General features: G+C 36.7%; 1 protein-coding gene across 17 annotated transcripts in view; it reads right to left on the reverse strand.

Moving 5' to 3' along the window:
* Nucleotides 1-1,748: 1,748 nt before the first annotated feature.
* TCF4 (transcription factor 4) overlaps nt 1,749-14,893 on the reverse strand; it is a 449,273-nt gene continuing 436,128 nt past the window's right edge. For 16 of the 17 annotated variants that reach the window (XM_081941830.1, XM_081941822.1, XM_081941821.1 and 13 more), the window contains 3 exons: nt 12,881-13,110; nt 11,102-11,251; nt 2,673-7,680 (listed from right to left, as the gene is read on the reverse strand). In XM_081941830.1, the coding sequence (XP_081797956.1) occupies nt 11,115-11,251; nt 12,881-13,110 (367 nt within the window). In that variant the 3' untranslated portion in view covers nt 2,673-7,680; nt 11,102-11,114. Of the gene's footprint in view, nt 2,627-2,672; nt 7,681-11,101; nt 11,252-12,880; nt 13,111-14,893 lie in introns of those variants that run through there. The other variant, XR_014174417.1, reaches the window with a different exon arrangement.

Here is a 14,893-nt window from a genome sequence, read left to right on the forward strand (position 1 = left end):
TTGCTATAATAAAGAAGTAGCAAAATAGTCTTATTAGATAGTCTTAATACATTCTTCCTTACCCCTATTCTCAATTCTTTTGAGGCTTAGAGCTAGCAGTCCTTTCTTTCTTATTTTCTCTTCTGACTGTAGTGCTGACAAAATAATGCAGATTGGTATGTTAGTTGATGATTATAGGGCTGAAAGGGGTTCTATCAATCAGAGTTCTATGCTGTAGTCGTGCAATGATAACTTGTGAATGAAGACCATTGAGGGTCATTTTAAAGAACCACATATTGCACAATATGTGCATGAAATTTGTGGCTCGTTAAGAGTAGTGAACACTGGAGATAAAGCATGTTTTTATTACATTTTATTTGTAGGAAATCAAATCCAAAGCAATAGCTTACAAAAGGATTCATTAGAATATGTAGGCCAGGAATGAAACTCAATGGCTGCCTGATGTTGCTACCACAACTTGACAATCATAGCCAATGACGTGGAAAGCTGGGACAGGAAGGGCTAGAGGCCCAGCTCAACCATAGGACAAGCCTCAGGATGTTAAAAAGGAAATTAATGAATATACTTATCCTTATTTTCTTTCCCCATCAGGTTTGTTATTTTCTTTTCTCTCCTGACTTCCATTTCATCCCTTTGTCTATGGAAATTCTCAATCATCCTGGCCATTCAGTTAGAACTGAAGAAGCTTCTTGGATGAGGAGCAAAACTCTTTCAAAGAAAACACCAAGAAGTCCAATTGTCTTTTGGAAAAAAGCACCTTTCCTCCCTTTCCACTTCTACTTTTTGCCTTGGTTTCTTCCAATATATCCTCTTCTATCTCTCATTTCTGCCTTCTCTGCCTCGCAATTAGATTAGAGCAGAAGTTTCCAACTTGGCAATTTCTAAGAGTTGTGGTCTTCAAATACCTTGATTCCACATGGATGAGAATTCTAGGTATTGAAGTCTACATGCCTGAAGTGAGCAATGTTGGAAAACACTGAACTATACAAATCTACACAAGACTCACAAGTCTACCCTGGAGCAATTCAGCCAAACCCAAGATCATTTTTGCTAAGTAGATTTAAAAGAGAGAGCGAGGTGTGTTTACTATGTACATTTTCTGAGATCCAAAAGGATTGTAGCTTTAATATGCAGAACTTCTACTCTGTTGGTGCTGATAATTTCTTGCCAAGTCAAAGTTTTGGAAATTGCTCTGGATTGGGCACTATCAATACCTTAAACCCATGATGCTAAACCTATGGCACACAGAGCCCTCCCTTTGGGCATACGCACCGTCGCCAGCTGCTCTTCTGGTTTTGGTGTGCGCTGGCCAACTGATCTTTGTGGGTGCAGGAATGCCAAAAAAACCAGCCCCAAAATGGCTTAAAAATCCGTTTTTGGCCCCCCCAAATGGCCTGAAAATCGGCCTATTTTTGGGCCGTTTTCCGGTGCTCCAACGCTGGCTGGTGCCCATGCATACACATTCTGGTATGGGCATTCGGTACCGAAAAGGTTCACCATCACTGCTCTAAACCTATTGGCATCTTTACAAAATTCAGAAGATGGCGTCAAAAAGTTGTTTATAACCTATATGTACGATCATAATTCACTGTTCAATAATAAATGGCATGCAATTAAACAGTCCCAGCCTAGTATGTGACTTCTTGAATTTGGGTTTAACTTTTCTCTAAAAAGGGTTGGGGGAAATCAACTAACAAGTGAGAATATCTTCTGGACTGGTCATTTGCAACAGGCCCAACCAAAATTTATTACTTCTTTTCTTTTAACAAGATATAAATACAAACAACATTTATAATGTACAACTTCAACAAGTATCTCGTATGGGGACAAATTAAGGTGATCTGTCCACTTGGACCCTTAGTACACCTCAGTCTGCAATACTGTAATAAGGCAGCCACAGTTCTGCCTAAAAACCCCCAAAAATGATCTCAATCGATACACGAAAGTATTAAAGGTAAGTGATCAACAGCAGTCTTGTGCGTGTCTTTATAATTGCTCCAATCTTTGAATTTAATAGATTAATCCTTTTTTTTTTCTAATAGTTCAGTTTATTTTTGCATACAGCTTAGCACCTTGATGTCTGTCCATTGCTCATAGGTGCACTCCATTGTCTCATACGTACATTAACAGTTTTCCATTAAAATACTGGTGCTGTATTTACAGAAATCGATGGTCACGAATGCAATTTTACATGTATGTAGCACCTTTCATTCAGGAAAAAAAAAGAGAAAGAACTTTACAGAGAGGAATTACAAACAATTTGCTCCACCTGTTGAAATTCAAGCCAAAGGTGGGCCAGGTCAACAACTATATTACAATGCATAGCCATGTTACACAACCGCTTAGGCCGAGAAGGACATGTGCTTTTACAGTTATGTCCAGAAAGTAGATTTTTTAATCAACTACCCAGTGCAAAAAAGAAAGAAAAAAAGTGAAGAGGCCTCTAGAAGGAATCATATTCTGAGAGGAACTCGGGTGATCACAACTTCAGTTTTACACATCATCTGGAATGGAGCACTTCCGAGAACACCAAGGGCACATTTTAAACCCCATTGCTTTTGGAGTTGGGAGGGCGGATGACAGCGCCACCTATTGGTCATTCCTAGGCAGTGACTCCCGGTGATACCTACAGAAATGGACAATGCAAAATGAAATGAAACGAAAGTGTCAGAAACAGTTTATAAAAATGGCACATTTATTGCTACAGAACAGTCATGTACATGACGGCATCAAATAACTACAAAATGGGAAACATAAAAGGTCTACAGCAAGCTGTGTGTTTCGACTTCAGGGATCTCCTGCGCACAACCTGTTTTAGACACTTCTACAAATCAGAAATACACCAAAAACATGGAGGAAAAAAAAATATATCGAGGCACTCAGCCACACATTGAAAAACAAAGTGTAACTGTTGTTATCTTTTTTTCTTTTTGTCCCTTTTATCATTTTTCCCTTTTTTTATTTATTTATTTTTCTTTTTTAAATGTTGCAGCTATGGGTATAGTCGCAAAAAAAAAAAAAAAAAACACCTTCCCCACTGCGACCTCCGACTTAAAAAAAAAAGATAAAGGATAAAGGAAAAAAAAACAGAAGGGAAAAAAAGCTATCGTACAATTTCATCTTGGTAACACATATGTAAAATAACATCTTTTAAATAGTAAAATAAAGTAACAAACTTTTACTTAGAATGATTCCAAACATCTACAAAGAAGAAATATTCAGAATCTGACAACCCCTGCCCCACCCCTCCACGCCCCCACCCCAATATTCGTGGTATAAAAGGATTGCTCCTGTGAAAAATAAGCCAAATATATATTTTTAATTTTTTTTTTAAATTTAGGCTTTTCTTTTATCCTACTTGGGTGTACTACAGTCTATTTTAATAGCAAAAAGGTCACTAGACAAACAAAACTTTGTAACAAAAAGGCAGGCACTGATACATGGTAAATCTCTGCTTTTCCGTATCTTCACTTAGTTGCATCACAAGTAACAAGAATGAAAAAGGCCACAGTTCATATATTTTCACCATTACATAAGTCTATAATACTTGAAATGAGTATGGTCAAACCAGCACTGCACAAAGGTGAATCAAGTTCCTGTCCCGTGAGAAGATGCTAGAAAAATGAAAAAGAGAAGGAAAAGGAAAAGAAAGAAAAGAAAAAGAAAGAAAGAAAGAAAGAAAATAAATCTTGGTGCCCCCGCTGTGTTGGAATTCATTGTATTCCATCTTTAGAAAATCATATTTTCTTTCTTCTCGTATCAGTCAGTGGATTAAGCTTTGTGCTTTTTCTCACTCGATAAATTCTCTTCGTTTGTGGCAATGTGCTATTATTACACGGTCTGGCACAGGTTGCACTGTGCCTGTTGAACAGAACAAGGAAAATTGGAAATTGCTCCGCATTCCTCCCACTCTATACCCACCCGTCCCCACCCTTCCAATGAAATCAACTAATAAAACAAATCGGAAGACTGCATCAATTACAAGTTGCATCACTGGTTGAACTGACAGTTGTATAAACATTAGTGTTCTTTGCAGCTACACGTAAGACAAATGTAAAAATAAAAATCTAGATGAACAGATTTCCTTAATCTGCGTATTCATAAATTACTTGAATGTGGAGGTGGATCATTCATTAAATGTTGGATAAATCTGTACAATTGTAGTGTCCAAGTACTGTTCATTACTGTACAACATGTGGTTGTTTCTCCTTCGTACGAGTGTGCAAAGCACTCCAAATCTGCTGGATTTTCTGACAATCACGGAAGCATCTCAAAATCCTCACACGGTGCTTTGCTTTGAGCTCAAAAGACTTGAGGAATATATGGAACACTTCAAATTCAAAACAACTTGCACACCTCTACCTCTTGGTCGTTACAACTCACTAGATCTTTTAACAAGTGACAACTCCCACTGTGGACAGCAGCAGTGAAAAATTAAGCAATTCTTGATGTCTTATTTCTTAGGATCACACACTAAATTAAAGCAAGCAGAGGAGGTGGGGGGAGGGTGAACAACACAAAACAGCATGACTGGTTAATTTTCAAGTTTAAATTCCATTATGGAACAGGAAACCATGTCCAAAACCACAGAGATTAGATTACCGTTTTATAAACAACTAAGCCTCTATTGGTTCTATGTACATCACCATTTTTCATTCCTGTTTAGAATCATCTCTGCTGTTCAAATGTGCTGAATGGCCAGTAATGGAAACCATCTTTTTATCAATGTTCTGTGACTGTGAAAGTTTCAAGATTCATAATAATGTCATCAATCTGGGCAATTATTAAAAAGACGGCATTTTGATTTTGCGTTGATAGCTCTCTTATCCAAAATACGTAGTTTTATATACAGAGCAGACGATTTGAAATCTTGGCATTATGAATGTAAACCAGCAGAAATGCTCACATTGATGACATCAAGATGGAAGTTAACGCCTCTTTGATTTATCCAGGTTTTTAGCGTAAAGTTATCCTCTGAAATAACAACTTCCCATTAAAAGTATTAGAATTGTTTTTTATAAAAAAACTTTAATCCTAAACTATATTAATAACTGGTCAATTAAAAGAGAATCCTGATTTAGAATACCAGCACTAAAAGAATTAGGTTTAAGACAAACATTTTCATCTAAACATATTCTATTAGAAGTATGGCATCTGCAATGAAATAGTCATTTCTTGTTCTGATTTCAACTTACGTAGTCTCTGCTCTATTATGAGCTTAATCCACCTCCACATTTGAGAAACTTATTAACAAATAATAGTATTTTTAAAAGTTTTACTGCTACTGAACATATTTACAATTTTCAACACACACAGGTAATCAAAATGTTTATGGATATGGAGAGGGTGGTTCAGATGGCAAACTACCATATTTGTTCTTTATGTTTTTCAGTAACATAAAATTAAGATTCTTATTTCTCACTATTTCATTTAAATGAGATTTTGTTTCAACCACACAGTTTAAAAAAAACAAAAGTTTGATACAATGTATTAAAACACATAATAACAAGAGTCTACATGTAAAAATATAACTTTTACATACACAATTTCAAAATAATGATACGTTTGCCATTTTGTTGCATAAAATTTACAAATGTATTTTTTTTTCATTACTATGTAACTGGCAAAACAGGAGAACAGATGGAAAGTCTAGACCGTTTTCAATGGGTATATGGCATTTACTCAGTGCTGATAGGTGGAAAATCGATTCAAACCGGGAGATTCTGTTTAAAAATAACATGCCAAGTTTGCGTGGCTATTTAAAAAAAATAAATAAATCAGAAGCTTGAAACAAAAAGATGCTGACAAAGACTGAATTGGGAGCAATGTCAGTTAATTGTTCTGTCTCCCAAAGTAAATCTTTGAAAGATTCACTATGGGTCCTTGCTTAGATGCCCTGAAATCCAATCATTGGATGAGTTGCTGTGTCATAAGCTTGATCTAATACTTGCTATAATGTATATGCGTTAAGTAAAAACTTGGTTCATACTGGCCAGAAAAATACTGTTCTACTCCCTCCTCTTTTAAGAAAGTGCAACTTAATGCTTTAGAACGGGTAAGGCTTGTTCTAAATGCTGTGTGACAGTTGGATATTGGCATATTTTTTTTTAAATGAACGGAAGAGGCAGTATATGGTCAATCTTTCAGGAATACCCTTTAAAGTGTTTTCTTTTTTTCAAACTCTCGTACAAGTAGCAACTGTTCTCCCCATCCTACCTTTGACCATGTATTCTGAAACGCCTCGGTGCATATTGTATTTAAGCTACAGACATTAATTTAACATTTCTACTGGTTTGTTAAATCACAGCCACCTTTGATTATGTTACATATTTTTTTTTGATGATATAAACATTAGAAGGCACAGTGGTAACATTGTAGCATTCTAACCTTGTACCTCTGAACATCTTAGAAATAGGGTATAATGAGAGCAAGAGTTGTGATTTAGAATTCTCCACCCCAAAATTTGATTGCCTGGGCCATTCCCCCCCCCCCAAACTCGTGTTGACTGTAGGGTAGGGACTAGAGCTGCCCCAGAATTCCTAACCCACACCCCAGCATTCTGGGTAGTCCCGACCTGCCTTGGTGGGGGGGAGGGGGGGCTGGAGGTCTCAGCAAAGCTGCTTACACTTATCGGCATACCTCATATCTAGTCCCGTATTCTCCCCAAAGGACTCAAGAGATCGCTTGCTACTTTTCTGTAGGCATGATAAGCAACCTCGGGGTCAGAGTTCATCCTGGACGGCCCCTCCAGCAACAGAGCTGGCACTACAGGTTACAATAAAGAACTGAAGGGGCCATGGGGGGAAGAGAAAGAAGACGTCAACAGAAACAAAAAACTTATTTACAGTAAAATCTTTTTTTTTCCTTAAAAAAAGTTAATCCGTACTTTGTTTTTTCTTTGTTTTTTTCTTTTTCTTTACAGGAGCAAAAAGTCGGAAACCAATGAACAAAGCTTACCATAGTCACTAATTTTTTATATATATATATATAAATTTATATATATATTTATATAATATTTATATATGTGTGTTTGTGTCCATGTGTTTTGTATTTGACATAGGTCTATAAGATCCATCTGTTCCTCCTACCCTAAGGAATGGCTAATGTCATTACTTCAGTTTTCATTAGGACGTTTGCTGGTTTTGTAAATATTAGGGTAGCGGAGCTTCCCTTTTTAATATCCAGTAAGTATAAACACTAGATGACTAGTACACCAATGAAAACGTTCATTTTTTTTTCTCTCTTCAGAAGTACACTTTTCATTATTGCAAGTTTACAATTTTTAAATTAAATATTTTTTTTCAGACTTACAAATTAATTATATTTTTTTTTCCAAAAGAAGTTTAGGCACAAATGCATTGTCCCACAGTGTGGAGAAGATTGCCATTCAGTCTCTCCTGGCTGTGCACTGACAGCTGTCAACATACTGCTTGAAACATTCCGAATGATATGTTGAAAAGAGGTTGTCCCTCAAGTTGCACTTTTTTTCCCCTTTATTTCAAAATCAGGAATGCTGAAATCTCTTGCGTCTGTGATTTGTAACTACTCAGACTTGTCTTATTATATTACAAAAAAAGGAGGGGGGAGGAAGGGTTAAGTGTTTATATGTTTTTTTAAGATAATACAGCTGTTTAAGGAAGTAGTCTCTGGTTTACGTGAAGAAAATGTAGCAACTTGGACCTGCGAAAGAAGCGGAAAAAATTCAGGTCAGCCAAAATGCAATCATCTTTATTATTGTTAATTTTATTTCGTAACAGCATATTCAGCATAAAAAAAGGCTTTGGAAACTGGCTCTCAACAATCCTCACTATATTATCCAGATGAAGAGACATTTATTATCCTTCTGAAGACATGTGGAAGATTTTTCACACTTCAGGTTCAAAATACAGAGGCAGAATAAACTAAGTGAGATTGTGATGAATCCTTATAAGATGTTTGGGTCTAGTGGTTAAGGCCAGTAGAAGCCAGGAGAATGAGAGTTGTAGTCCTGCCTTAGGCATGTAAGCCAGTTAGGTGATGTTGGGTCATTTATTTGGTAATAAATGATGATATCTTTTTTTTTAAATCTGGTGATAAAAACCAGTTAGGCACATATTAGGGCATTTATCAAATATCTACAGACCCCTCACATCCTAGACATAAATTGTTTCAACTTCTACCCTCAAAAAAATAATTGTCCTTGTGTCTAGTTGTTCTGGTGTGCAGTGCTATAGGGCACTGTACACCAGAACAACTAGACACAAGGACAATTATTCTCCCGAATGCCATCACTCTGCTTAACAACTAATTCCCACAACACTGTCAATAATGTATTACTATTATTCTTCTCTTCCTTCCTAGTATCTATCTCTCCCCATTTATGACTATACCGTGTTGCTTGTATCTTTCAATTTATATTGCTCTTATTGTTTCCTAGTACGATTTGATAGCTTATTAGTAACCTTGACTATCACTAAGTGTTATTCTTGATGAATATATTTTTATTTTCCTTATATACAGAGAGCATATACACCAAGGACAAATTCTTTGTGTGTCTAATCACACTTGGACAATAAAGAATTCTATTCTGTTCTGTTCTGTTCTATCCTATATCTCTATTCTATTCTATTCTATTCTATTCTATTCTATTCTATTCTATTCTATTCTATCCTGTCCTATATCTCTATCTCTATCTCTATCTCTATCTCTATTCTATTCTATTCTATTACCAGGAGACTGTGAGGTCTAGTTTTGCCTTAAATATGAAAGGCAGTTGGGTGACTTTGGGCAGAATAAAAATAAAGAATAAATGAAATAAAGTACAGGTAGTCTTTGACTTATGACCACAATTGAGCCCAACATTTCAATTCAACAATTATTAAGTGAGTTGGGCTCCATTTTATGACCTTTTTGCCACAAATCACTGCATTGTTAAGTGAATCATGCAGCTGGTAAGCAAATCTGCCTTCCCCCATTGACTTTGCTTGTCCGAAGACAGCTAGGAAGGTTACATAAATGGTGACAAACATGACTCCAGGACAGTGCAACTGTCATAAAAATATGCCAGGTGCTAGGTGCCCAAATTTTGATCAAGTGACCAAGGGGATTATGCATTACCATAGTACAGGGGTGTCCAAACTTGGGAACTTTAAGACTTGTGGACTTTAACTCCCAGAATTCCCCAGCCAGCTGGCTGGGGAATTCTGGGAGTAGAAGTCCACAAGTCTTAAAGTTCCCAAGTTTGGACACCCCTGCCATAGTAAGTGTGAAAACTGGCCATAAGTTTTTTTCAGGACTGTTGTAACTTTGAATGGTCACCAAACAAATGGTTGTAAGTCTAGGAGTACTTGTCCAATGGAAGGAGGGAGATATTGTACATATCTTGCCAAAGTTACTAATTCTCAATAGGATGAAATCCTGTTGATGAAAAATTTACCTCAGTAAAGAAATTCAGGTAAATATTTTTAACTCCCTTCTTCTTGTTCCCCATCTATAAAACCTGCTGAATTTCCCGTAAACTGTTTGGTAAGTTATCTGGTAGTGACTCACTCCTAACATTTTTTTCATTAAGTCACAGAAATAGGACATTTTTATGAAGTGTTTTGGGGAATTTGGGGAATAGAATAAATTCAAATTGGCAGTTATTTATCGTTGTATATCAGAACGGCGGCAGGATCCAATGTGTGTAGCCAACCCCCCCCCCCCAATGTTTTCCATGGTCATGAAATATTTTGCTGCTACGCGACAAGAGGAAAAAAAACACGTTCTTAATTTGTGATCATGTCTAATCTGGTCTAGATTTCTTCCGCTTACTATTTACACTTCAACCCATATGAGTAAATTGAGCTACAAAGCAATAAATAAAGGGATATAATAAAGATATGACTGAGGTGAGGGGAGGTGTTGGTTGTTCGCGTAATTAAAAAAAAGAGAGAACAAATAAAACAGAATGTAGCAAAAGCAATTCAAATGAAGTATTAACTTAAGAGGAAAAATAGTATTGGATTAAAAAAGAGTGTGTTATCTATGGAATTGATGAACATGGAAGATTTCTGGTTGCCTTTGAGACAATCTTGACCCTTGCTGATGTTTCTTGCAGTGTCCCTATAGTTTTCTTAGCAAGATTTTGGAAATGGTTTATCTTTATTTTTTTCCTCCTAGGACTGAGAAAGAGAGACTATAGATCAGTGTTTCTCAACCGTGGCAACTTGAAGATGTCCGGACTTCAACTCCCAGAATTCCCCAGCCAGCACGCTGGCTGGGGAATTCTGGGAGTTGAAGTCCAGACATCTTCAAGTTGCCAAGGTTGAGAAACTGCTATAGATAGTCCTCAACAAACTAACACAATTGTGACCAGAATTTCAGTTGTATGTTGTTATAGTTGTCAGCTTTTCTACCATTTTACAGCAGTTGTGAAATGAATCATGTGTTCCTAAGTCCAAAGCACGTGATCATCAAGCAAATCACGTAACTGTAAATATGCATCTACTAAATCTACATTTAAATGTATTTATTTACATGCATTTAAATATGCACCAAAGACAAATTCCTGGTGTGTCCAATTATACTTGGCCAATAAAGAATTCTATTCTATTCTTTTATTCTCACCTGAATGGGTGGGTTTTTTTTTGCCAGAAACCTAAAAAAAAAAAACCTATTGCAAACTGCAATCATATGATCACAGGATGCTATAAATGCTTGTAAATGCGAGCTTTGTATCTAAGGTGGAACTAGAACTCAAGGTCTCCTGGTTTCTGCACCAAACTGGCCCTCATGGAAAGAAACAGTCTTTAGATGTTAATTCCCCTAATTATATTTGTTCCGAAGAAACTAATACCCTGTTTCCCCGAAAATAAGACTTCCCCAGATAATAAGCCCAATTGGGCTTTTAAGCGCATGCACTAAAATAAGCTCTCCCTGAACATATTGCAACACAGCAGCTGCCATGAGGTGACCACGCTCGCTGCCTCCTACACCTCAAAATAATAAGACCCCCCCCCCAAATAAGGCCAAGTGCTTATTTTGGGGGGTCAAAAGAAAATAAAACCTGTCTTATTTTCAGGGAAACATGGTAGCCATGGTATTACTGTTACTATGAGGAAACTATTCAAGATGTACATACCTTTTTCCTTTTTTTACATCTGCCCCATATGATTAGATGTGTCTCCCATTCCAGGGTGGGGTCCTGCCAAAGAAAGCGGAGGAGGGTCTGAAGATACTTTCTCTTCTTCCCTTCTTTTCAAACACGCTGCTTTAGGATTCAGATTTCTTTCTGTGAAACCAAAATTTAAGATAATGTTAAACAACTGTCAGGGTTCCAAGTAACATACCCACATCAAACAAGACTCTGAGGCAGGTAGTTTCCTCAAAGAATAAGTTTATTGGATATGTCGCCTCACTCCGTGTACCTGCAGGAATGTCCTTGATTCCCAAGATAAAGTAATTTGTTTTAACTACAAAGCCCTCTCTATTTCCCTCTCCCTGTCCCTCTTCTCCAGTGTGTCAGCGCCGAAGTCTCAAAATGGCCTCAGTCAGACCATCTTCAGGGCTGACAACAACCTTTAAAGCCTGTGGCCTAGCTACTTTGTGCGTTCAAGTATAACATCCGCCTCATCCTGCTGTCGTTTCCTTCAATTGGCCAGGAAGCTCCATTATAATGATAAATAATTTTGATTCTCTGGATCTCGTGTCTTTGGCTAATTTTCCACTTAAAAATTGTTTTCATTTCATCTCCAGGCCTCGCTCATCTCAATTTGTGACATTTGAGACAGATTCACCTGCATTTCAGAACAATTGTTACTTCAGATCAGAAGTTTAAAGTTATTTTAATCACTGCAACTTAGCACTGGTGTTGTGCATCAGGCAGTTGCTTGATGTATAACATAATTTATCTACTAAACATACTAACCACCTTAGGAGTTTGGAGTAATAACCATCACTGGATTGATAACATAATTTAAAATGAATTTTGTGATACTGGCTTATTTCATTTTATTCCTTTATTAAATTTATATGCCGCACATGTCACTGTCATGGGACTCTGGGTGGCTTACAAACGTCTTAAAACAAAAGCTCTCCAAAAATTAAAAATGAAATAAGTAGAAATTAAATAAGCTAAACCCAGAATACTATAGGTTAGCATGTGATCTTCCTACTTCACTAACCATCTTCAACACATAATGCCCCCATCTTATAACTGAATTATAGCTGACTTATAATCAGGGACTTGCTTCTTGGGATCCAAGCTTTTTTTCTTTTTAAGTGTGGACTAAATTTCAAGGTTAGTCATTTCAATGATACCACTTCGTAGCATAAAGATGATCCTTTCATAGCAGCTTACATAGCATAGTTGTTAAAATATTCATGACTGAGAGAGACATGGGAACAAGGTCAGCCAATGAATAGGCATAGCAACTAAGTCAGCCAATGGGAGCTTAAACAGATCTGAGTCTGTGCAGAGAATTGAAAGAGAAAATTAAGCAGTCTGCTGCTCTGAGAAGTAAACTAGAGGTCTGTCTGAGCTTGTCTGCTGAAATGAAACTAACTGCTTGTGTTTGCTTGTAACTCTCCTGTTTTCTGTTTACTTGGAAGAACCACCTGTTGGTATTGTACATTTATTCATCTATTCTTATGTATATAAAGAAGTTAATGAAATCCAGCTGAATCAGTTATCCTCTGTGTGCTTTCTGGATTTGATTTTTCTGCAACGAACTCTGACAGTAGTGGTGTCCTGGCCTGTATGAGCTCAGACCAAGGTTTTAACAAAGCATCCTTATGACCTGGAGTCATGTAATCCATCTTCACATCATTAGCAAAGCATAGTAATCCTCTTAAGATCTAAGGTTACAAAACATCTGATTGAGATTTGCAGATCAATTGGATAAAGTTAGCCTTAACTCACCTCTGACTTGCTGCTCTAAACTGAGGATAACTGCTACAGCTTGATGTAAGATTAAAAGTTTGGTCTGGGGCTTGTCGCTTTTTAGATGGAGCTGCACCATCCGGCCCAGCTCTTTGAAAGCCTCGTTGATGTCACGGACACGCAGGCGCTCACGGGCATTGTTGGCCATTCTTCTTTCCTTCTCACGCTCTGCTTTTTGTTCCGGAGTAAGATCTTCGTCGTCATTATTGCTGAGAGGGAAACATAGCACAGGATTTTCTAATGGGGTTGAAACTTCAGGGGTTTTAATCAACATGTCATTTCAAAGTACGAGCCTTACTTAAAAGCAACACAGGGACGTAAAGCTTTAGCTACATTGAATAAGGTGGCAGAAGGCCAAATAAATCTGAACGGACAAAATGCTTCACTTTTTAAAAAAGCCATACGTGCCAATACATGGTTTCATTGCTATCTGTCATATTGAATGTAATAAACATTACATATATCAATGAAAGAGCCACAACTGTAGCATGATTTTTGACATATTCAAGAAATTGGTTCACAATCGTTCTAGATAAAATCAGAGACTTTTCCTTTGGCTTAATGGATAAAGTAAGTTTTAGTAAGACTGTATTAATATTCTTCTTCTCATCTTTCCTATTACCTATCTCCTTTTCTACTTATGACTATAACTTTACGATTTATATTGTTTTATTTAGTTTCCTAGTACGGTTTATGTAGATTCTATCACTGTGTTGTATCTTATGATTTATGATGAATTTATTTTTATGATGACTATGATCATGATTTATCACTTAAGCTTTTATGTACAATGAGAGCTTATGCACCGAAGACAAATTCCTTGTGCGTCCAATCACATTTCGCCAATAAAGAATTCCTATTCTATTCTATTCCATTTGAAAAAGAAATTGGAATTTTGATGTTATATATGCTGACAGCAGCAAGAACATTCTATGCACAAAAATGGAAGGATTCTTTGATTCCTAGAATGAACGAATGACTACAAAAGTTGGAGTTAGCAGAGATGGCTAAATTGACTGTTTTGATTAAAGTAAATGAATGTGATTAATTTTGTTTCTATTCGGAAAATGGTTTTGAATTTGGGGGCTTGAGGTAGAAAAAAAATGAAATTTTGATTTTGGGTTTTGATGATTAGATAGGGTTGTTGTTATAGAAATGGCTAGTATGTATTATGTAAAAGGGAAAACTTGAGGTTGTATTTTATTACCTTACTCTACTGCACCAAAAAGAGTCGAAAGTCAATGCTTTTCACCCCCATTTACCCTACAGTTTTTCGTCTTCTTCTCATCCTCCCCTATTTTCCCATTGCTTTCATTTTTCTTTGTATTTCATTTTTCTTCTGTGTTTTGATAAACTAATACAATTTTGAGAGAATAATTGTTTTGAGCAGGTCTTAAAATCTGATTCCAAAAACATGCTTCAGAATGCTTGTGAGCACAAGGCTTTTTTGAAACCCTTTAAAGCAGCATTGTATTATTCCAGGATAGTTGGAAAGACACATCTGCTTAAGAGGGTGCAAGCAGATGCTGAGTGTGCCTCTATGCATTCTGGAACATCTTTCTGGAATTAAATCCAAGGCACCGCATAGGTAAAATACCTTAACACTAAAGCTAAGGTTGAGTTTTTATATTATACTAAAGGGTGATTTAGCCTGCAGCTAAATCAGGTTTCTCAAAAATGTCTGAATGATATAAAACTTTCTACAGAGCCTGCTAAAATCCAAAGCAAAAGGGTGAAGTGAGATGTAACGATACTTGCAAGTATCATTGGCAAATTGGCCTTTGTCCCTGTAGAGCTGCCTTTTCCCTGGAAAACTGGATGCAGATTTTCTATTTATTTATTTGATTACATATATATGTAATGAATTATAGTCATCACATTAGCCAGTTGAGCGAAGAGCCAGTATGACCCAAAGAAATTCTAAGATTTAGCGAGATGAAAATGATGATCTGGTGGATTTTATTTCCAATTTGTACTTATCCTTTACTCTCA

The sequence above is a fragment of the Natrix helvetica genome, assembly GCF_964273705.1.
Source record: "Natrix helvetica genome assembly, chromosome: 2".
Taxonomy (NCBI): domain Eukaryota; kingdom Metazoa; phylum Chordata; class Lepidosauria; order Squamata; family Natricidae; genus Natrix; species Natrix helvetica.